Raw genomic sequence first — 25,474 nt, forward strand, 5'->3', positions numbered from 1 at the left:
GCATTCGTACTTTCGCACAAGTTTTCGAAAAATTATTAAAAATAATTACGTCTATTTGGAAAAAATGTTTACTAAATAAAACTGTTAGTGGGAATCTCAATGGGAAACTCAAAGATGTAGGCTATTGCCAAACGTAGTGGGTAGGATTGTGGGTGCCAGATACCTGGATCTCTCGTAGCACGCAAATCGGATTTGTTCGAGTTTGACGTTTGTGCATTACCACCATCTGATTTGCAATTTACCTAAGATGCGGAAAACAAAAGATGATTTTTATGATTATGTGTTCCAAACATTGTTTATCTGTGCGGAAAATTGAACCAATATGTGTCTGAGCAATAGTGGTAGGTAATAAGAATAGAAACTGCTGTCCAAGTAGATCTTCTAATAAAAATTGTTGCAAATATACTTTCATTAAATTGGTTTGACCGCATTGATATTACAAGCACAGACAAAAAGACGTAACAGCTTGAAAAATTTTCTGAAAAATCCATCGCCCAGCTCCTCTTCTATTATCTTGCGAGCATGTTACACGAAAAAATGTTTCGTATGACATTATCACCAGAAGGCGCTGGAGTGAATTGTCAAACTAAAAGGATTACGACGCTAGCGCCTCTAGTTGTGAAACGCGTAATCAATCAAATTCAAATTGATCGTTGAAGTCATGGTCGATGGCATTTTCACTATTGTTACATCTGTTTGTCTGTGTTACAAGTTAGATTGACGTTGAGATGTTTTATTACCTCACTACGACAAATTTTACAATCACATTAATTCGTATAACATAGTCACATAGAAACAGACGTCTCACGAGCAGAATACCATCAAAATCATTGTCACGGAAACATTCTCGCCCAATACTAAATGATTTGTATGCGGACAAGCCAGGTGGCGGTAATGAGCAAACGCCAAACACAAGCAAAACCGATGGAAGCGCCATCGATGGCCGATCAAGCACCTACAAACTGTTGAGTCCACCGTTGATAAGTTGAACGATGGAGCTTGTGTAGAGTGAGACGTTTGTTTCTTTGTGGTAAGTATTAAATCTCATCATAACATGCCATACAATAGTGAAGTGCAACAGCTTCGCTTCTTCTTGTAGGCTTTCGTAAATAACCTAAGACAGACTCTCAACTTATCATTGTGGATGCACCTCCACAGTTATTGTTTAAAAGCTTTCAAAACCGCCCAACAATTATGCAGTAATATTTGTGTAGATGGCGAGAAATTTTACGTGGAAGAAATTAATCTACCCAAAAGTGAGTTCAATCCACCCAACTTCGAACTTCTATATTGTACTTCCAGTTGAAAACCGAAGTGAGCTCTCGCGACAATCGAGTTTTCTCCCGTTACCTTTTGTCGCAACTACGTCGCGACTAGTGCGCATCATGGCGCACGACAGTGGCATAGATGCGCACTAGTCGCGATGCAGTTGCGACATCAGGAAATAAGGAAAAACTCAATTGTCGCGAGAGCTCACTTCGGTTTTCAACTGGAAGCACAATACAATCAGGAAAATCGACACATACTTTATGGCCAAAATCCATGTATATTGAAATATGCATATCACGCGTCGGCACGTACTTAATTGCATACAAATTCACTCATGAACACTCATGCAATGCATGTGGGCGCATGGAATATATGTGTCGAAAATATGGAATCCATTTCGCTACCCCCATTGCAAAAATCCATGTGTGAGCTCATGAATATAATGCGAATTTTTTTGTGAGTAAATGGAGTCGTAGTAGTAGTTAGTCCCGTTTGAAGAAAAAAGTACCTAGCCTAAGCTCTATTTACCCAACTTTAATTCACTCAATTTCGAACTCAAGGTTGGCTTCACGTATTCAACTGGCGCTGTTGAATTGTTTTGCTTTTTTGTTTTTAAAAACAGAGTGGATGAAAGAGAGGAGAAAAAATAACTTAAAATTAGGTTGGAAAATACTCAACGCTTGGTACGTTTTTTTTTCGTGTACAATCCGAAAGATCGTTAGCCTTACCATCGAAGCATCTCAACATGTGAAAATCGCGAACAGGTATGAATAAAAATCGTTTTTATTTTCATTCAGCACTGCAACTTTGATTTACCAATCGCTCCAAAGCTTCCGTCTCGCCTCGATATATTAAACATCTGAAACAGATTCTTTCCATTAACTTCTTATCTTTTGAGAGGCGCCATAACTGCGTCTCGCCGCAGTCTTCTGAGGAACGGCAAAAGAACATCTGTAGTGTATGATACATAACACCAGGATCGACTGAACTTTACTTTTCTCCTTATTTTGGGCATTTTGTATTATTGTAGGCAGTGTTGTCCTACACTCAAGGCAAAAAATTCTGCTCTTTAATTTTACACCATCTAAAGGATTTTATAGTCTCAACTAATTAAGTTCAACTAATAGAAGGATATTTGAATTTTCTAAATGTCATGGCATACTGTCAAAAAAATGCACTCCAGAGCCACAGGAGCACGCGCGCTGAAAATACACTCCAGTGAAAACACTCCAGTGCATTTTCAGTGCGCGCGCTCCTGTGGCTCTGGAGTGCATTTTTTTGACAGTTGGCCATGACATTTAGAAAATTAAAATATCCTTGTATTAGCTGAACTTACTTTGTTGAGACTATAAAATCGTTTAGATGGAGTAAAATCAAAGAGCAGATTTTTTTGCCCTGAGTGTACACACTTAATTTTTTTACCGGGATCTCAGCGAAATGGTTAACTTTTACCGAGATTCGCACAGCCGTGCCCCAACAAACATGTTTTTGTCGAGATTTCTTCAAAATTGGTGAAAATTAGCAAATAATATGCCGAAAATCAGCTAACAAACATCATTTTTGCCGGAATATCAGTTTTTTATTTTGCTGGCGCACGGCTGTGCGGATTTTTGCCGAGCTGCAGAAATAAAAACTAAGTGTGTAGGACAACACTGATTGTAGGCTTCCTATACTGCCCTCATACGCATATTTGTCCCATGTTTGCTGGGATTCCTATGTACATGGGACAATTATGCGTATAACGGCAGTATAGTGTATTTGTGTATTTAATTTAGATTGTTCGAAACCAGATCTGCAACTAGTGCGAGAAAATTGATTTCATCAGTTCAAAAAATCGATTTTAAATTGCACAGAAAATACCATTTTGTTTCAATTTAAAATCAATTTTTTTCTCAACAGATCGGTTATTAAAAATATTAAAAATAATTTTGATAAAAAATTGATATGAAAAGTAGATATTATTATCAATAGGAATAAATCCGACAGTTACGTTACGTTGAATAACTTGATACTAAAAAGTGCTCTAAAAATATGATGTCGTGTTCAAGGTAGCCTCACATTTCGGAAAAAATTTCCGCCGGATTCTGGTCTCCAAGTAGGGTAAAATGCTCAATAGTGGACCCCCAAGTCATAAGGAATAGAAATTTTTAACATATTAATTCTGTTGATATCCAATACCAATTTCTGCATCTCCTCTCTTCATGATACATACATAAAACACTGAAATACACGACGTAATTCGTTGAAATTAACATTTTAAAGTCTGACTGAATTATTCCTATAGTCGACCCCCTGAGGGTTCATAATAGGAAATTGCTTCCCTTTAGTCGACACTTCATTTGATTTTTATGCTCCGTTTCGGGACGTTCTTCATCCCTATTATGGACCCCCCAAAATGTTCCTATAATGGACACTCTCGTGTTTATTTTTAATAGAATTATTAAAAAATCATCTAATTTTACTTTCCATAGCATTTCCAATGCATGTAATCAAATCATAGGACTGTAAAGTAGGTTCTCTCGATGGAATTTCAAAGCAAATGTTTACATTGTGCTGTAATAATACAAAATGGCTTGGGCACTTTACCCTATCTGAAATAAGACGGAGTTTTGATTTTTTGAGCCGAAATCTATTCAGTTACACATTTAATGAATATTCCCGATTAAAGTTGCATATTGAAGAAAGCTGAATTTGGATGTTTTATGATGTTAAGGTTTTTTAGATTTGACGCACGTTGCTCGGAGTTGGTGTTGGTGTTGGCTACGCTAAACATGAGCTCTTAACATAGGCCTGCTTTAGATTGCCTATTTAGATGATGCCATTTACTATCATAATAATTGATTCATTGTATTAGAAAGAAAATTGAATGTATGGAGATGGACATCAAGTTACTCTTAATCATAATATTTATTATCATAAATCGCGTAATCTGAATAGAGAGTGATCCTTCAACCTTAACGTACTCTAATCAATCAATCAAGGAATCAAAATCACATTAAATTGTGGAATAAAACATCAGAGCATAATTTTACACAAAACATTTAAACGTTGAAATCACTTCTATAGCACATCATCAAATCGTGTTGTCATCTCTTTTCTTCAGCCTATCAGAACGGTGAAGTGAAGCACCCGAGTCCGAAAGACAAACCAATCAACCAATCGCATCCGTTGATATCATTTCTTCTCTCATCGCACGATTTCGTTTCCCATACTGGAAGGCACCACTACATTACCGCGCGCGGTCATATGGACAATCGGTTTGAAAGAGACAACCAGCGTCGCAAACGAAAAGCGTGTAAAAACAAAGAACACCATAGGCACTCAGAGCTATGATGCCGCTGCGATGAGCAAGTGGGAAGGAATGTTTCGATCATACCGGGGCATAATGAATGGACAAAATGCGATCAGCTGCAACGGTACCAAAGTGCAGCAAGGTTTGCAACTATGGATTTAAACATAAGGCGAAGCATGAGAGACGAAATTTGCGGTTGGACGGAAGGTGTAGCAGCAACGAATAATAAAAGCGATGAAAGATGGAGATTTCAGAATTTATCGACGCCGGACCGGAGGGGGTTAATCCGCTTCATATAGGAAGCTGTGAAGAAGTTACGCTGAGGCGGAAACGCAGTCAAAGGTGAATGGAACCGGATTGCTCTCGCATTGGTGGTTAATGTATTGGTAGAGGATTTCGTTTCTGCCAGTAGCTATGATGGAAAAGTTATTTATGATATCAAACTGCTGTCGATAATTGAATCTCGTGCTGTCGATGATAGTAAATAAATCAAATAAATGTTTTGGTAAAAATAATAAATGGAAAAAAATTAATACATATACTGCTGTTCAAATGCTTTAAATTTTACATTTAAAATACATATTCTTACATTTCACCTTTTTATTAGCGTACATCAACAGAAAATACTGAATCAAGAATTTGACGACACAATGCATGATTCGCAGCATATTCAAGCCTAATTACAACCGACTCTGAAGCAAGCGTTATTTTTGCTTGGTTACAGCCCGGCGCTCTTGAAACATGTCGTGCCCATCGTATCTTCCAGCCTTCCTTCCAGTAACCTTCTGAATACTGGGTTCGCCGTTGGGCAAGCTCGTGGTTCATCCACATAGCTCTTTTGTATACCGCCAAATATGCTCCTAAGCACACATCGCTCGAAAACTTTGAGTGTTAACAAGTTCTCCTCGAGCATAGTCCAAGTTTCATGTCCAGGGAGGAGCACTAGTTTTATGAGCGTTTAATTCATGATACAGCTGGTGCAGGTGTGTATCATTTTTTATCGCAGCCCGTAGTAGACTCGACTTCCACAGATGATGTCTTCGAATTCTACATTATTATCAGCCATTAACATGCATCCAAAGAAAACGAATTCCTCAACGATCTTGAAGGTGTCACCGTCTATCGTAAAACTGATTCTCATACGAGCCTGTGCGTTTCCGTACCAATTGGAATTGGACCAGCCGAGCTGCTAGAAGTTTATGGAGGAAGAAATGTGACTTACCTGTGGTCCATGCGTAATCGATTGAAAAACTGAGGCTTCGATCACGTTGTTGCCCATGGCCTGCGCATAGGGGAATTGTGGGTAAAATCAACACTGCGGGTAAAACCGACACCACTCCAAATCTGTGATTTCAGATGATTATCTGACAGAATGTTGACACACTTTGAATAAGCTTTCGATTTCTTGTATTTCTAGCCTTTTTGTAACTGGCGGAGATGCGTAACAGTCGAAATAAACCAAAAATAGCATTGATCACCATTGACGAGATGAGTATGTATCGGTGTATAAGCTTTTTCGATAATAATTTGATGATTCTCAGTAAATAAAACATCTGTGATCCATAGTTGAACACCATTTTGTATAAGTTGTGGGAAAATAGTTAACTTTTCTAATTATGAACATCCACATGTAGCTCAACATAATTATGTTACCAATTGGGGTAAGAACAAAATAGGCAGTTACTTCATGATACGGAAGTGCACTACTCTACCAAGTTAAGTTCTGTTTTCCACGATTATATATTGCACCAAGAGTCAAATATAAAACGCGATCCGTCAATGTTCTGGAGCTACGTTAAGAAGCTAAGACGCAACGGCGGCGTTCCGAGCAATGTTTCGTATAAAGGAACTAGTGCTGATTCCACAGAGCATGCTGCTGAATTGTTTGCTGAGTTTTTCCGAAATGTTTTCTCAGACTCTCGTCCTACTCACACCCCGGATGAGCACCGTGATTGGATAAGCGGTATAGCTCATTACAACGTACATCTACCGCATCTAAATGTATCGTTAGAAGATGTGAAGAAAGTTCTTTCATCTGTAGACGGTTCCAAAGGTCCTGGTCCAGACAGATTGCCGCCATCTTTCATTAAACAATTTGCAACGTCCCTCGCTGCGCCGGTAACGATGATCTTCAATCGCTCGCTGGATAGTGGTATTTTCCCAACTGCATGGAAGACCGCCTCCATTACTCCTATTCACAAATCCGGTAATACTCACAATGTAGAGAACTATCGTGGGATTTCTATCCTCAGTTGCCTCCGAAAACGTTCGAAAAGATGGTTTACGAAGTTGTGTACTAAGCGGATCGCCCTATAACCTCCGAATATCAACACGGATTTGTCCGGAAACGATCGACAACGACTAACCTGATGTGTTTTGCCAACACAGTAATCAACTCCATAGAGAGAAAACGACACGTCGATGCCATATACGTGGACGTCAGTAAAGCTTTCGATAAGGTTCCACATTCTTTTGCTATCGATACGATGAGGCACATGGGAATTCCTGACTGGGCAACGACTTGGTTCCAGTCCTATTTGACAGACCGCTCTGCATATGTTCACATCAACGGAGTTAATTCAGCGAATTTTGGCATTCCGTCAGGCGTCCCCAAGGAAGTCACATAGGACCGTTAATTTTTATTCTGTTTGTTAATGACCTGTGCAATAGTCTTCGCTCCTCTAAGCTTTTATTCGCTGACGATCTAAAGATATATCGTGAAATCGAGACTAGGTTGGATTGCTGCGTTCTCCAAAATGACATTGATACACTTCTACGATGGTCCTCTTTAAATGGTATGGAAGTCAATGTTGCTAAATGCAGTTCCATAACATTCAGCCGTTTGCGAGAGCCATTGCTGACTGATTACTTTATTGGAAACAGCCGTTTACTACGAGTTTCATCGATTAAAGACTTGGGTGTCATTATTGACTCTAAACTCAGATTTAACGACCACATCAACATGATCACAGCCAAATCGCTTGCCATGCTGGGATTTTGAAAAGAAAAACGAATGCATTCCAGGACATATATGCGCTAAAAGCGTTGTATTGTGCTCTCGTCCGCAGTCTGCTAGAATATGCAGTTGTTGTATGGGCACCCTTTCATGCAACATTGATTAACAGAATGGAAGCGATTCAACGAAACTTCATCAGATACGCCCTCCGGGTACTACCTTGGAACAATACGGCTAGCTTGCCCCCTACGAAGAACGGTGTATGCTAATAAATCTGCAATCGCTAGCTGCCAGAAGAAAACTCCTTCAAAGACTCTTCGTGTTCGGAATTCTCGCTGGAGATGTAGACTGTGGCTTTCTCCTAGCTAAAGTACACATCAACGTGCCTCGAAGACAACTACGGCATTACATACTTCTTGCCGAGTCTACTCACCGTACAAACTATGGATACAATGAGCCATGGAGCATGTGCTGCCGCACGTTTAATGAAGTAAGTCACGTGTTTGATTTTAATATTAGTAAAGAGGCCTATAAGTCAAGAATACAAAACCTAGTATAGCTAAGAAACATCTGTACAACTTTACGTTGAAGATTGAAATAAATAAATAAATAAAAACACATTTTGCAATCATAGCAAAGTTTGTTATTCATTTATCATTTGCATTTTCAACATACCAATAATAAATGATTTTGATATTTTCTTTTCTTCAAATATTTTGATATTGGTTTTTATTATAATAGCAAAATGAGTTGTTTATGAGTTATTTGCTAGAGCAATGTCTGTTATTATTTTTGTTATTTTAGAAACGATATCGAACAAACTAATACAGTCGGGATTCGCTGGTTGGGATTTTAATACTTGGGTCACTTTTTAGTTGGGCCTTCGCTGGTTGGGCCATGGCCCAACTAAAAAGCAACCGTACGTCAAAATTCAATGTAAACACGGAAAACAGGATTGGGCGTCACTGGACATCATTTGTGATGTTCAAGTCGTAATACACGTGTTCAAATGGCTGTCAGTTGGCCCAACTAAGAAACCGAATTCGTTAGTTGGGCCGAGGTCGTGGCCCAACCAGCGAATCGCGACTGTAGCAGATTTTGCTATTCAGTTTTTTATTCATCAAGGATAATCTGCAGGTCGAATAACAAAAGCGCTAAAAATAAACCATGTTTTTTAGGTTTTTTGCTCAATGCGTTCTCCAGTGTTGTATACTTTCGTGATCCATTTTCACCCCTTTTAACATGAAGCTTGTTACCTACGAAACTGGTCATTTTGATTTCTTGTTATTACTGTACCATACGCATTTAATTTTAAATCGCTGATATAAATACATTTTTTAAATAGTATAAATTGAAATGTAGATCAATATTTACATTTTTTACTAATATTCATATACTTTATATATGTTTCATCCAAACCATTGAAGAAACTAGAGAAAATATGATACGCGATGATGGTTTTAAATATATACAATTTTGTTCAACCATCGTTTATGGGAGACCCCTAAACATGAATTTCAATATCTAAAAGACTGTTATTAAACATTTTCAATTATGTTGTAATTACATTTGTAACTGTTTTGATGTTCGATTCCATCCAAACTTGGTGCGTCGGTTTTCACCCTCATATGGTGTCAATCTTACCCGCAACCCAGCCAGTTCGGCTTGAAAATGGACTGTTTGCGTTTTCATCAGAAACCAAATTCTATCGAGAAATATTGTCGTGAAACCTCATGGACTGATGCACAAGGAGCTAAATTATGGTTGTATGATATTTCTAGACCGGAAAATTGCTTCATAGATTGGGGAGCTGTAAAGTAGCTTAAGGTTTCGGTTTTACCCACTTTTCCCCTATTTCGATTTCAAATAAGATGCGGCGCTTGCGTATATCGACTCACGTGGTGCGTATAGTCGATAAAGTGGATAATACATCATTAGATATCACACTTGCTACACACTTCCAAAAGAGAATAATAAACTTACAATTCGTACCACACAGAGCCTTATCACGCTCGGTTCCACCCACTTCGTCTTCAGAACATTCACCAGAAGTCCAACTGTTGTTGCCTCACGTGTCTCCAAATCATCCGCGAAATAAACAAATCGACTGGATCTGTAGCGAACCATACTCTGGCTGTTACACCCAGTGCTCGCATAGAAATCTTCACACAATTTTTCAAAATACCCATTTTTGGTTTTTTTTTAGTCTAGTGTTCTTACCATTATTTTTCAAAGCTCTACACTGTCTATACTGTCATATGCAGCCTTCAAATCGATAAACAGATGGTGCGTCGGACCCTGAAATACACGACATTTATGGTCCGTTGTCGAGAGGCCGTCAACAAAGCCGGCTTGATAACATCCCACGAACATATTCACTATTCGTGACAGACGAGTACCGTTTTGATTCATATTCCGAACACTTAACCCCTATCGGCCTGAGTGAAGGAAAAAAATCATCAAGTGCTGCGATTTCGTTGGGCTAGTTTTATCATTGTTCTGCTCGTACGGACCCCATTCAAAATACATATTAGGACTTGTGATGTGGTCTTCCTATCCGGAGTTATTCCAGTGGGTCACTGTGTCACATGCAGTAAATTTGACCACAACTTTTGGCGATAAGAAAATGACGTTAATTTCGTCACTATTTATACCATCTCGGAACAAATCCAAGTAAAAATAGGAAGAAGACAAACTATGGTGTTAACTTTGACAGATCCTACAGCACAGCATGGAAAGATAATTTTAAGATGCTTTTAATAAATTCTATATAAATTGAAATTAAAATCTGATTGATGTACGATACGGAAAATGTTTTGAAGTACTTATTTGGAAGTTTATCTGATTTTTTTTTGTATATTTTTCAAAAATGTATCTATCATAAGGTTCGGAACTTTTTCCGTATCATACATGAATCAGATATTAATTACATTTCGTCTAGAATTTATTATAAGCATTTGAAAATGGCCTTCCTATACTACGCTGTAGGATCTTTCAAAATTAATACCGTCGCGTGTATTCTTCTTATTTTTACTTGTATTTGTCTATAGTATGAGTTGATTTTCACGCGCACTCTCTCGAATGCGCTCAGAATGCTCACAAACTCCCTCGATGCGATGAATACTTGTTAATAGCTTACTATGGAGATATTCTGATAATTGTTTTGATACTATCCAGCTTTTGGGTGCTGTTCTTGAGCTTAACATTTGAAGAACGTCGGATGTTTGGGACGTTTATGTTCTGGCATTTTGAGATTCCTACGCTTTGATTAGTATGTAAAACAGAGTAATTTTCACAAGGCTTTTTTTAGATTAGTTAAATGGAGTAGTTTATTGGATCTGATCCTGCCGATTTTATTTGTTTGTTGATGGATTTTTCCAAGTGTGTGATGGGTGAATAATGATTAACAAGGCGATATGAACCGATTTTAGAAAGGATTTTTAAATTAAAGTGTGATTATCAATACATACAAAACAAAATTATTCTTCAGCGATTTCAGCGAGGAGTTCAATAAAGAGAGTTTTATTGGTTTAGCTGTGAATGGATCACAGTTCTGCATGAATAGACACCCGCGTTCAAGTGTTTCTTCCTCCGCATTCATGGGACGCCCTCAAGAAGAATAGTGTTATTGTGGATCGGAAAGATCACAATTCTGCGTGATGGGACGCCCGCATTCAGTAGATTCTTGCTCTGTGTTGGTGGGACGCCCGCAAGAAGAATAGTATTACTACAGACCGGAATGATGAAAACTTCGTGTAGTATAACGTCCGCAGGTAAGATTTCTATTTCTCCACAATGGTAGAACGCCCACAAGAATTATGATGTTATCGTGGTTTCGTGAGGTCACAAGTGCTCGTGGAGATTGATTGCATTGAGAATATCGATACTATTCCGTTTCGGTTTTCTGTTACTGGTTGTTTGACATTTACAGTTACACATTGAAATAGACGTGTGCTCAAAGAAAGTAAAGGTAGTAGTAGTACTGATGATTTGTACTAGAAGCGAATTAGGGTTATTAAAAAATAGAACTTCCATTGCGAGTTTCCACTATATGGGAATGTCTTGAGAATGATTTTCCATATTTAGGCTGGGCACCAAAATGATGGCGTATCCAAGGTGTTACAAAATTAGACACTTGCTCTAAAATAATGTGAAGTGAAGGTGCCCAAAAAGAGTGACCTGACTGTATGCGATAACTGGCGAGGCATTATGTTGCTGTGTACCGTTCTCAAAGTTCTGTGCAAAATTATCCTAGCCCGGATTCAGGAGAAGATCGATGCGACTATCCGGCGGCAGCGAGCTGGATTCCGTGCCGGAAGATCCTGTGTGGACCATATTGTCACGTTCCGCATCATTCTGGAGCAGGTCAACGAATTCCAAGAGTCCCTTTACTTGGTATTCATTGACTACGAAAAAGCTTTCGACCGTCTCAATCACGAGAATATGTGGGGCGCCCTGAGACGCAAGGGGGTTCCTGAGAAAATCATCAGCCTCATAGAAGCACAGTACGAGGCCTTTTCGTGTAGAGTGCTGCACAATGGGATTCTGTCCGACCCTATCCGGGTCGTAGCTGGTGTGAGGCAAGGATGTTTTCTTTCACCGTTACTGTTCCCTATCGTAATCGATGAGATTCTGGTAGATGCGATTGACCGTGAACCAAACCGCTGGCTGTTATGGCAGCCTATAACCATGGAGCACCTAAACGTTTTAGAATTGGCTGATGACGTTGCACTCCTCGCGCAACGGCGCTCTGATATGCAGAGTAAGCTCAACGACCCTGCTGAGCGCTCCTCGTCGGCAGGTTTAGTCATCAACGTCAACAAAACCAAATCGTTGGATGTAAACACGGTGACTCCTTCCAGTTTCACAGTAGCCGGGCAACCAGTGGAGAATGTTGAAAGCTTCCAATATCTTGGTAGCCAAATGGCGTCAGACGGCGGTACCAAGATCGACATAGGCGCACGGATCAAGAAAGCAAGGGCTGCCTTTGCGAGTTTAAGAAATATCTGGAAAAACAGGCAGATAAGTGAACGCACCAAAATACGAATTTTCAACTCTAACGTGAAATCTGTGCTGTTATACGCAAGCGAAACATGGTGTGTATCAGTGGAGAACACTCAACGGCTGCAGGTGTTCATTAACAGATGCCTGCGATATATAATTTGGGCCTGGTGGCCTCACAACTGAATCTCAAACAACGAGCTCTATCATCGTTGTCACCAGAGGCCGATAGCAACAGAAATTCGGGATCGGAAGTGGGGCTGGGTCGGCCACACTCTACGTAGGGGCGGAAACGAAATCTGTATACAAGCATTAGACTGGAACCCAGCGGGACATCGCAGCAGAGGCAGACCCAGAGGCTCATGGCGGCGAGCCTCAATAAAGAAATAAAAGAAGTTGACCGAAATCTAACCTGGCAACAGGTTAAAGCGATAGCCGGGCAACGCTCAGGATGGAGACTTTTCAAGTCGGCCCTTTGCACCACCGGAGGTGTTCAGGATCCATAAGTAAGTAAGTCTAAAATAATGCGCCAGAAGTGATCGTTTGATGCAAGATGCCTTTGTATTGTATCATAGTGAGGGAGTAACCCCATAATATTGATAATATGTCGGTAAAGGTTTTTTTTGCCTTTAAATATAGATGCCACCCATTTTTTTTAGAGAAGAGGGGATAAGGTACCCCGGGGCAAGTGGGTAACGCTAGTTCAGCAAAATCGCTAAAGCATACTTAGAAAACAGGGTATTTCAGGACATCAACCACGGATACATAATTATATGCTTCCGGTGTAGACGTGTTGTAAGCCATTTATTCAGTTACACAAATTTGGGTAGTGACTTAAATAAATGTACCTGTGGGACCCACTTACCCCTTCAAACGGGGCAAGTGGGACCTATTCTGCTCTATACTGTCGAACGAAGCTAATTTGAAGAATGTAGATATAATGTTCATGTAATTTCTGAGTCGTAGTATTTCAGATCATGGATTGAGGTTTATTGCTTGTCAGATGTTTTGTTTTTGGCAAAAGAAAGGGATTACAATATTGGCAGATATAAAAACAACACAACAGCCGGTTTACTGTTTAATTATCTGTTGTCTGGCTTTACATTACATTAGATTACTTTCATACCAAATGTGTTAGATGGAAGAGATAAGCAAATCTTTGTTCACTTTTCGAATGAATTTTTCTCTGTTCAACACAAATTATTACATAAATTAGAACTTCAAAAGGAACGTTTTTATTCAGGCGGTGTTTGAATTTGCAATAGAACGAAATGGCCAATTTAAGCACTTTATTTATCTGAAAATCTGTTAATCTAATGCGGAGTTTAAAAATAACAAAACACATCTGTTATCTATTGTAGAATAAGTAGATTGTTTGCACTGTAAACGGAAAATTTTGCATAGTTATAACCATTGCTCTTTTACATGAGGGAGATAATTTTAAGGAAGTAAAATACACATTTGGTAAATCAACTGTACACTACTTCTTAACAACTAAAACAACGATATCAACTGCATTTGATTCAGATCCATATGATATATGAGTGCCGAAGTTATTTTTCACTAGACAACAATCTAAAACCAGGTAAAATGGCTCTATCGAAAATGTCGTTCAAATATGTCCCACTTCCCATGTATGTTAAAAATCAAGGGAAAGTGAAAATTGCAGATTTGGGCTTTAATCAAAACTTTTAAATCGTTTTTGACATCACATAATTATTTAATTGCTCAAAATGTTCACTTTTCACATCAATGATGATTTTTGGAAACGACTATTTTGTTGGAAGTCCATTGAATTAAAATAAAAGTAATGGTTTTTTGCCGGTAGTTTAAAGTCATGATTAAACAATACCATTAGTATGGTGCCGCAAATGGTTTTGATTCCATTTTTTTGTGTCAGGCGAATTCGTTGATAATTCCGCTTCATCTTTCTAGAACATTATTACCATTAAAAACGTTCACCGATTAATCGGCAGCCATAGTACCCACGTAGTCAGTCAATTCGAAGTCGTCAATTCCACCTTCATCACGGGATGAGTCGCGAGTGCAAACAATGTAAACATCATGGGTGATTCATATGTGCGATGTTGAATAGCATACACCCTGGGGTCAGTTTCGAGGCCCTTAAGGAAACCTCCGGAATCATCAAAATCGGACATACTCGAAACTTCTTTGAGTATGTTCGATCCTCACGAGTATCAGCACTTATCGTTCCGAAATGTAACTCAAATGATCTAAAAGTATCCTTTCGCCACCGTGCTGTAAAACTTTGGAACGATTTACCCAGAAATTGCAGGAGCGAACGAGATCTTATTTGCTTTAAGAGAAAAATTGGATGCGTTTTGAATTAGTAGTGCATAGTAGTTAAGTGTACATAAGAGCATATACTCTGAAAACCATTAGGCGGTTATTTATGTAATTATGTTGTATTAAATAAATAAATAAATAAATAAAAAAAAAAAAAAATGTCACAAACTACGGCAAAATGGGTATCAAACTTCAGCATTTTGCAAGACAAGTAGGACTATGTCATCGAGACATTCTTTTGGAAATATTGACCAACCTCAGGTCAGTAGCGAGGCCCTTGAGGCATCCGGAAGCATCAAAATAAGCCATTTTCAAAATACCACAAACTATGGCAATATGGGTATCAAACTTTAGAATTTTGCAAGACAATGTCATCCGGATATGATTCTGGGGATATTGGCTAACATGAAGGCAGTTCCGTGGTCCTTCGGGGAGCTTCCGGGGGCATCAAAATTGGGCATTTTCAAAATACTACAAACTATATCAGTACGGGTATCAAGCATCCGCATCTTGCAAGACAAGTGGGATTGTGACATCCAAATATGTTTCTGAGGGCATTGGCCACACTAAGAGAATCCAAAATGGGTATCAAATCTGACCTCAGTGTGATATTTTGAAAATGACCGATTTTGATGCTTCTTTTGATTTTGAAGCCTCGAAACTGACCCCAGGGTAGACAATGTCCTCAGAATCATATCCGGATGTCATAATTCCACTTGTCTTGCAAAATGCTGATGCTTGATACCCATATTGCTAATAAGGAGCGAGAATAGTGAATCGACCATTTTTGGACCGGTTCGCAAGGGGTCACTTCAATGCAACCTGTTGTTGGCCATTTCTTGAACAGGTGTCACCATGATTTTTGGTTCTAAAACCGAAATTTACAATAGTTTTTAATTGGAGATCAATATTACAAACGAATTTCAGACCATAAGTATTGAAATGCCCTTTTAATTCCATTTGTTCGGAAAATGAGTCAATCATCCCCCAAAGACTAATGTATGATTCGTTTTTGTAGTGAATATGTGGCTTTTCGATACACGGAGTTCGTGGAAAGCAAGAACAAAACGCGAAAGATAAATTACATTTCTATCCTATGCTCAGTTCGTTCATCAAGATCCACACGAACCAACCGTATGCGATTCCCACATACCGCAATGATGCAGAGATACGAGGTGTAAAATTGAATGGCGGGGAACACGTGTCTGCTGTCATCCATTCCTATATAAATAGCTTCGACGATCATTTCAAAAAGGGGAACCCACTGAAGATAGATTTATCGATATGATAATAATCTCCCCACTATATTAGAGAGTTATCAATGAGATGACTAAGCTAGATGATGAAAACTAATCGCGACATGGATGAATAGACAAAGCCGGGCCGGGCCCACCTACATTCTTCTATTTTGCGTTGTTATGATGACAAGCGTTTAACTGATGGATTCGTATAATTTTTTACTTGAATTTCCATGGATCCAGCCCAACGTGTAAATAAAGTCGTTCGATGTCTAAATTTCGCCTGTCTCCAGACGCAATAAAGAACCCATATGCCACAGCAGTGGAATCTTGCACCCGCATCGTTCCTTATGGTTTTATACAAACGATTAATAACTTCCGGTCATGAAAATGTCTCCACACAGCTCCCAATGTAATGCTAGAACGCTTGTTATCGGTAAAAAAATGCGATGCCATTGTTTTCAAATTTCGTTGTCACAGAACGATGAACTCAACGTATTTCAGACCTAATATACCTTCTGTAAACACTAAACAATCAGTCCATGTAGGACCGATACATGGTTCAGTGAGCTTTTTTCCAGCTGCAGCGAGCACTGACTAACAGCGTCGAACATCATAATCACCACGACTCATGTAGATATGCTGGTATCCATCAGTAACAGTATGCTACCGCCGCAAAGTAGCTTAGCAGAAATAAACTGAGTCACTTCACTGACTCTGGCTACTTCTTGCTTGCTTTGGTACAAGAAATAGTTCCATTGCAAATTCCCCTACGGCAGATAAGAAACAATAACCATCATCATAGTGGGATATAGTTTGCCGATATCAAAGACAAAACACATGCGCTGCTGCTGCGATAAGCCCGCGTGAGCACGAACTACGTGTTGAAGCATATAATTTGATATCGGACATGTGTTCCTTAACTTTGTTGTGATGTACGAAACGAGTAGGACCACTATCGATGTCAGATAATGTAATCACTGGGACTAGCTTAGCTTAGCTTAGCTTTGACTGACTACACATATCTATGGTTGCTACTCCGTGATTGACCAGAATCAGTGAAATTGCACAAAGAATCAACTGAATGATTGACTGGGATTGTTCAAGCATTCTCAGTGTGCAAGTTTCAGTGACTCTAAAATTCAAATGATCAATAACGGCGCCGGCCACGTCCTTGTAGTCAGTTAGGAAGAAGGAAGGAATATTAGTAGGTGGTTTTTGCTATTTTAAGACCGTGTTTACCTCTGCGTCTCCACAAAAACCACAGGAAGGATTATCAGTTAATTGGTAGGCATCGTTGGATCTGGATTCACTCTGATAAGCGATACGACCGTGTTATTTTTTATACACAGTGATTTTACCTAGCCATGAATCGGGCGCGAAAAGTAGTACAAACTAACTACCGGCCTACCGGGCGCGCAATGCAGAACACAATATTTCGTCCGATCGCGCCATCGTTCCGCTGAACTGATTTTTATTACCGGCCGCGCAAAGCAGAACACAATGTTTCGTCCGATCGCGCCATCGTTCTGCTGTTCGAAACAAGAGAAATCTCGCACTGAACTGATTTTTATTACCGGCCGCGCAAAGCAGAACACAATATTTCGTCTTACCGGTAAGCAGAACACAATATTTCGTCTTCGTCCGATCGTGCCATCGTTCTGCTGTCCGAAACAAGAGAAATCTCGCACTGAACTGATTTTTATTACCGGCCGCGCAAAGCAGAACACAATATTTCGTCTTCATCCGATCGTGCCATCGTTCTACTGTCCGAAACAAGAGAAATCTCGCACTGAACTGATTTTTATTACCGGCCGCGCAATGCAGAACACAATATTTCGTCCGATCGTGCCATCGTTCTGCTGTCCGAAACAAGAGAAATCTCGCACTGAACTGATTTTTATTACCGGCCGCGCAAAGCAGAACACAATATTTCGTCTTCGTCCGATCGTGCCATCGTTCTGCTGTCCGAAACAAGAGAAATCTCGCACTGAACTGATTTTTATTACCGGCCGCGCAATGCAGAACACAATATTTCGTCCGATCGTGCCATCGTTCTGCTGTCCGAAACAAGAGAAATCTCGCACTGAACTGATTTTTATTACCGGCCGCGCAAAGCAGAACACAATATTTCGTCTTCGTCCGATCGTGCCATCGTTCTACTGTCCGAAACAAGAGAAATCTCGCACTGAACTGATTTTTATTACCGGCCGCGCAAAGCAGAACACAATATTTCGTCTTCGTCCGATCGTGCCATCGTTCTACTGTCCGAAACAAGAGAAATCTCGCACTGAACTGATTTTTATTACCGGCCGCGCAATGCAGAACACAATATTTCGTCCGATCGTGCCATCGTTCTGCTGTCCGAAACAAGAGAAATCTCGCACTGAACTGATTTTTATTACCGGCCGCGCAAAGCAGAACACAATATTTCGTCTTCGTCCGATCGTGCCATCGTTCTGCTGTCCGAAACAAGAGAAATCTCGCACTGAACTGATTTTTATTACCGGCCGCGCAATGCAGAACACAATATTTCGTCCGATCGTGCCATCGTTCTGCTGTCCGAAACAAGAGAAATCTCGCACTGAACTGATTTTTATTACCGGCCGCGCAAAGCAGAACACAATATTTCGTCTTCGTCCGATCGTGCCATCGTTCTACTGTCCGAAACAAGAGAAATCTCGCACTGAACTGATTTTTATTACCGGCCGCGCAATGCAGAACACAATATTTCGTCCGATCGTGCCATCGTTCTGCTGTCCGAAACAAGAGAAATCTCGCACTGCACTGATTTTTATTACCGGCCGCACAAAGCAGAACACAATATTTCGTCTTCGTCCGATCGTGCCATCGTTCTGCTGTCCGAAACAAGAGAAATCTCGCACTGAACTGATTTTTATTACCGGCCGCGCAATGCAGAACACAATATTTCGTCCGATCGTGCCATCGTTCTGCTGTCCGAAACAAGAGAAATCTCGCACTGAACTGATTTTTATTACCGGCCGCGCAAAGCAGAACACAATATTTCGTCTTCGTCCGATCGTGCCATCGTTCTACTGTCCGAAACAAGAGAAATCTCGCACTGAACTGATTTTTATTACCGGCCGCGCAAAGCAGAACACAATATTTCGTCCGATCGCGCCATCGTTCTGCTGTCCGAAACAAGAGAAATCTCGCACTGAACTGATTTTTATTACCGGCCGCACAAAGCAGAACACAATATTTCGTCTTTGTCCGATCGTGCCATCGTTCTACTGTCCGAAACAAGAGAAATCTCGCACTGAACTGATTTTTATTACCGGCCGCGCAAAGCAGAACACAATATTTCGTCTTCGTCCGATCGTGCCATCGTTCTGCTGTCCGAAACAAGAGAAATCTCGCACTGAACTGATTTTTATTACCGGCCGCGCAATGCAGAACACAATATTTCGTCCGATCGTGCCATCGTTCTGCTGTCCGAAACAAGAGAAATCTCGCACTGAACTGATTTTTATTACCGGCCGCGCAAAGCAGAACACAATATTTCGTCTTCGTCCGATCGTGCCATCGTTCTACTGTCCGAAACAAGAGAAATCTCGCACTGAACTGATTTTTATTACCGGCCGCGCAAAGCAGAACACAATATTTCGTCCGATCGCGCCATCGTTCTGCTGTTCGAAACAAGAGAAATCTCGCACTGAACTGATTTTTATTACCGGCCGCGCAAAGCAGAACACAATATTTCGTCTTCGTCCGATCGTGCCATCGTTCTACTGTCCGAAACAAGAGAAATCTCGCACTGAACTGATTTTTATTACCGGCCGCGCAAAGCAGAACACAATATTTCGTCCGATCGCGCCATCGTTCTGCTGTTCGAAACAAGAGAAATCTCGCACTGAACTGATTTTTATTACCGGCCGCACAAAGCAGAACACAATATTTCGTCTTTGTCCGATCGTGCCATCGTTCTACTGTCCGAAACAAGAGAAATCTCGCACTGAACTGATTTTTATTACCGGCCGCGCAAAGCAGAACACAATATTTCGTCTTCGTCCGATCGTGCCATCGTTCTGCTGTCCGAAACAAGAGAAATCTCGCACTGAACTGATTTTTATTACCGGCCGCGCAAAGCAGAACACAATATTTCGTCTTCGTCCGATCGTGCCATCGTTCTACTGTCCGAAACAAGAGAAATCTCGCACTGAACTGATTTTTATTACCGGCCGCGCAAAGCAGAACACAATATTTCGTCTTCGTCCGATCGTGCCATCGTTCTACTGTCCGAAACAAGAGAAATCTCGCACTGAACTGATTTTTATTACCGGCCGCGCAATGCAGAACACAATATTTCGTCCGATCGTGCCATCGTTCTGCTGTCCGAAACAAGAGAAATCTCGCACTGAACTGATTTTTATTACCGGCCGCGCAATGCAGAACACAATATTTCGTCCGATCGTGCCATCGTTCTGCTGTCCGAAACAAGAGAAATCTCGCACTGCACTGATTTTTATTACCGGCCGCACAAAGCAGAACACAATATTTCGTCTTCGTCCGATCGTGCCATCGTTCTGCTGTCCGAAACAAGAGAAATCTCGCACTGAACTGATTTTTATTACCGGCCGCGCAAAGCAGAACACAATATTTCGTCTTCGTCCGATCGTGCCATCGTTCTGCTGTCCGAAACAAGAGAAATCTCGCACTGAACTGATTTTTATTACCGGCCGCGCAATGCAGAACACAATATTTCGTCCGATCGTGCCATCGTTCTGCTGTCCGAAACAAGAGAAATCTCGCACTGAACTGATTTTTATTACCGGCCGCGCAAAGCAGAACACAATATTTCGTCTTCGTCCGATCGTGCCATCGTTCTACTGTCCGAAACAAGAGAAATCTCGCACTGAACTGATTTTTATTACCGGCCGCGCAAAGCAGAACACAATATTTCGTCCGATCGCGCCATCGTTCTGCTGTTCGAAACAAGAGAAATCTCGCACTGAACTGATTTTTATTACCGGCCGCACAAAGCAGAACACAATATTTCGTCTTTGTCCGATCGTGCCATCGTTCTACTGTCCGAAACAAGAGAAATCTCGCACTGAACTGATTTTTATTACCGGCCGCGCAAAGCAGAACACAATATTTCGTCTTCGTCCGATCGTGCCATCGTTCTGCTGTCCGAAACAAGAGAAATCTCGCACTGAACTGATTTTTATTACCGGCCGCGCAAAGCAGAACACAATATTTCGTCTTCGTCCGATCGTGCCATCGTTCTACTGTCCGAAACAAGAGAAATCTCGCACTGAACTGATTTTTATTACCGGCCGCGCAAAGCAGAACACAATATTTCGTCTTCGTCCGATCGTGCCATCGTTCTACTGTCCGAAACAAGAGAAATCTCGCACTGAACTGATTTTTATTACCGGCCGCGCAATGCAGAACACAATATTTCGTCCGATCGTGCCATCGTTCTGCTGTCCGAAACAAGAGAAATCTCGCACTGAACTGATTTTTATTACCGGCCGCGCAATGCAGAACACAATATTTCGTCCGATCGTGCCATCGTTCTGCTGTCCGAAACAAGAGAAATCTCGCACTGAACTCATAATGTAATCACTGGGACGTATATATAGTATTATTTTATTTTACATTTCGGTTGAACACCCAACTAGTCATAGCACTGTCAGAAAAATACATTTTCACTTCTTACTTGATCTACCTTTCTCATTGCATTGCATGAATTTGTATCTTTTGAGGCACGCAGGAATAAATGTCCCCTTTTAGACAATCGAAAAAATGGTGAATGCCTGCACATACAATTTCTATTGGCTAAAATTTGCCGACGATCATCTTAACATTTTTTCTTCATTTCGATAGTCTTAGTTTAAGTTCTTGATCGGAAATATGCTGAGTGACCTAATATTGAACAATGCGTGATATCGGAATCAATTATTCAAATGCATATCAGTTTCCACAATCAATTTTTCCTTGTTAATATTTAGTCCAGTTTGTAATACCTACACACATCAGTTCATATTTGATTTATGTGCACTTATCTAGCAAAACCATATTTTCTCAAATTAGAACGACACGTGACACAATTTGATACGCTTCTTTCTCTTCAAATTCCAGAATCGATCCACACTTTCAACAGTTCGTCGCCACATTCCACCGTGTTCATTACGAGTCATTAATCGCAACTCCCCTACAGCACTAAGTGAGGTGCACCACCAGTTTTAGCTGGTTACCAGCAGATCATGTTTCACTCGACTGCAGCGGCCGCGTACTCCGACATGACAGCAGCTGCGGTGGCAACGGGGAACTCCGGCTCGTATCACCAAACGGCCTCGGCAGCTGCAGCAGCAGCGGCAGCCGCCGCCAACGCCCCAGTTTACGTTCCGTCCAATCGGGCTCTGGGCCACTCACAGTACGGACATGCGACGAACTTTCCGGCACAGAATGGGTGGCCCACGGATGGATTCGGTAAGTAGTGGCTAATGAGTTTTTAACTTTTGATAAATGTGGTAAAAATTGATTGTTTTCGTCGTTGCAATTGTGGTTTTGGTTTAGTATTTGAAGTTGTAATAAAATTTATTTTATAAATAATTAGATATTTATCATACATCTTGTTTGTGTCTAATATCTTAAAGTCAAAATGAGCCAAACCTAATTTAATCCCTAAATAACCTTATCATTGGATAAACTGATCGTTCTCAAACTTTCTTACTGATAACTTCATTGAATAAAGAGTTGCTTGATATGAAACATGATTTTAATTTGCAACGTCTTTGTTAGCCTTGCGAGCAGAAGCGTGGGATTGTCAATCCCCGGAGATGGCGAGTTTGATTCTCGATTCGGTCCAGGATGTTTTCGGGTGGGAAACATTCTAGACTCCCTTTGCATAGTGTATCAATTGTACTTGCCACACAAGATACATACTCATGCAATGGCGAGCACAGCAAAGCTTGGAAATGTAGAGAAAATCCTGAAAAAATCGAGTTTACAGAAAAAAATGATCACACTAAATCGAACAACACAGTTTGAAAGAGTGACGGTTTGCAAACTGTGATCAAAAGTGTGACAGTGTCGATTTCAATCATTTCAATGCATTTTGACATTGATAAATGTCGGACGTAAGCAAACGGTTAGAGAAACACGTGCTTTTGTTTTGAGCATTTTCGTATTTAGCAACATCTTAAATTTTCTCCTTTTAAATGATGGCAAAGGTCGCCATTTGTGCAGTTTATACATTTATTTCCTTCATTTGTCGCCATTTGTGCAGTTTATACATTTATTTCTTTTAGGAAATATTGTTATTTAGTGGAATTCGAGAAAAATAATCTTAGCATCGATAATTCATGTTTCAATATAATGCGATATTTTCGTTTGTATATGTATCCGTATAAAGCTATAAAGTGCCACATTGCATGGCTCAACGAGCTTTGAAGCGATAGATAAACTTGCCTTTGGAAAATTCTGCTGTCATGGCCATCAAACTACATATTCAATTTATTGCGCGACGCTATTGAAACTATTTGAACATTTACCCAATCTAATTCATTAAAATATAGTCATGTAACTACTGTTCTGATGTTGGTTTTTCATTATAGCACCCAAATGAGTGCTATAATTTGAGTTGCATAATGGTAATTAAAGCACCCATTTCATCACTCAAAGACGGCTGTAAAATAATGTTTCGTTGATGTATTAGCAGTACCTCTTCTATTTTAGTAGGGTTACCGCTCCTCGACCCGGTTTTTTGCGACGAAATTAGTACTTTTTTTTGTTTTGCGATAAGATGAATATACAGGGGTTAGACAAAAAGGTTGAGATATGCAAAAAATTGTCGAAGTTCAAATCAGCATAACTTTGCGTAGAATGATCCGATTTTGATGAAACTGGGACCATCGGACGCGGAAACTCTTCTAGTATACTTCTAGTATACCTCCGATTGGGCATTGGCCACCGGAGATTTTCCGGATTTTTTGAGGGTATATTAAAAATGCATTTTTTCTTCTGCTTGTCATTTTATATGACGTTTACTGCCATCATATTTTATGCATTCCCCAGAAACTAGAATTAATATGCTGATCAATGCTGGCTGCAGATCGAAAATCCGTTAGATATACGCAGAGATATGGCCATTTTCGTGAAAACGGTACGGGATTGGCCATACACCCTGAACAAATGTCACTTTCGCAGAACACCCGGAACCTGTTACAAATTGGCCAGAGAGTCTTACAGTCCTCAAAATGTATCTTTAATAAAGATCCTACATTCATCGTCTTGGAAAAACATGACTTTTGACACCCATATATGCATGGTTCCAGATGGTGCCAAAACCGGCCCCTCCTGGAAGGCCCATGGAACCTGCTGTAAGGGTGGCAGTGGACATTATCATTCTGGAAATGTTTCTGTAATCATCGTCTCGCAAAGCCATGAAGTCAGATTACTCATATTTGCATTATTCCGATCTGTTATCATTTCATCATGTTCCCAGTACCGTTTTTACGGAAATGACCATATCTCTGCGTAGTTTAAATGGATTCTCGATCTACAGCCACCATTGATCGGCATATTAGTTCTAGTTTTTGGAGAAAGCATAAAACATGATGAAAGTAAACGTCACATAAAATGACAAGCAGAGGAAAAAATGCATCTTGAACATACCCTCGGAAAACCTGGAACATCTCCGATGGCCAAGGACCAAATCAAGGTTTTGCAGAGGGACAGTATACTAGAAGAGTGTCCGCTTCTGATGGTCCTGGTTTTATCAAAATCGGATAATTATACGCAAAGTTATGCTGATTTGAATTTGGACAAATTTTTACCTATCTCAACCTTTTTGTCTAACCCCTGTATGTTCAATGATAAGGAAAACGGGATAGTTTCCCTGAAATAGTACATTTTGCCCAGGTCCAAAAATGTTATCAATAGCATTTTTAAACTTTACTATCATCAATAAGAAAACTATAAATGCCCTACATTTGCTTGAGTAAATAAGGGTTTAATAGTTAGAGACAAAGCAATTCTAAATATGTATTTTTATGGGTTCTATTTCCAGAAGTTTTGAAAAAACAAATCGCCAATATTTTTTTGTTAAATATCTTGGCTGTACATATACACAGTACATGTTTCGAAAAGGACAAGTTGATATGAAATTTGCGAAAAAATTTTATATCAATTTGTCCATTTCGAAACATGTGCTATGCATATGTACAGCCAAGATATTTAACAAAAAAATGGTTTTTGTGCGACCGAGTGGCCGAATAAAATGCAATTAATTGTAATCAAGTGTCGGTCTTCCACCGTCATCAGTCGTCTGAGTACACGCGACTGCATATGCGTAGGTCAATCAAACTCATCAAATGCTTCAGCCAAGCAAGCCTTTGGCAAAGCAAAGTGTGATTGATTCGCACTCTATACAAATCCGCC

General features: G+C 40.1%; 1 protein-coding gene across 3 annotated transcripts in view; it reads left to right on the top strand.

Annotated features, from left to right (window-relative positions):
* LOC134219486 (GATA-binding factor A) overlaps positions 1 to 25,474 on the top strand; it is a 139,246-nt gene that overhangs the window by 94,935 nt on the left and 18,837 nt on the right. For all 3 annotated transcript variants that reach the window (XM_062698231.1, XM_062698230.1, XM_062698232.1), the window contains exon 3: positions 22,172 to 22,522. In XM_062698231.1, the coding sequence (XP_062554215.1) occupies positions 22,297 to 22,522 (226 nt within the window). In that variant the 5' untranslated portion in view covers positions 22,172 to 22,296. The remainder of the gene's footprint in view (positions 1 to 22,171; positions 22,523 to 25,474) is intronic.

Source organism: Armigeres subalbatus, chromosome 3, assembly GCF_024139115.2.
Source record: "Armigeres subalbatus isolate Guangzhou_Male chromosome 3, GZ_Asu_2, whole genome shotgun sequence".
NCBI classification, from domain to species: Eukaryota; Metazoa; Arthropoda; class Insecta; order Diptera; family Culicidae; genus Armigeres; species Armigeres subalbatus.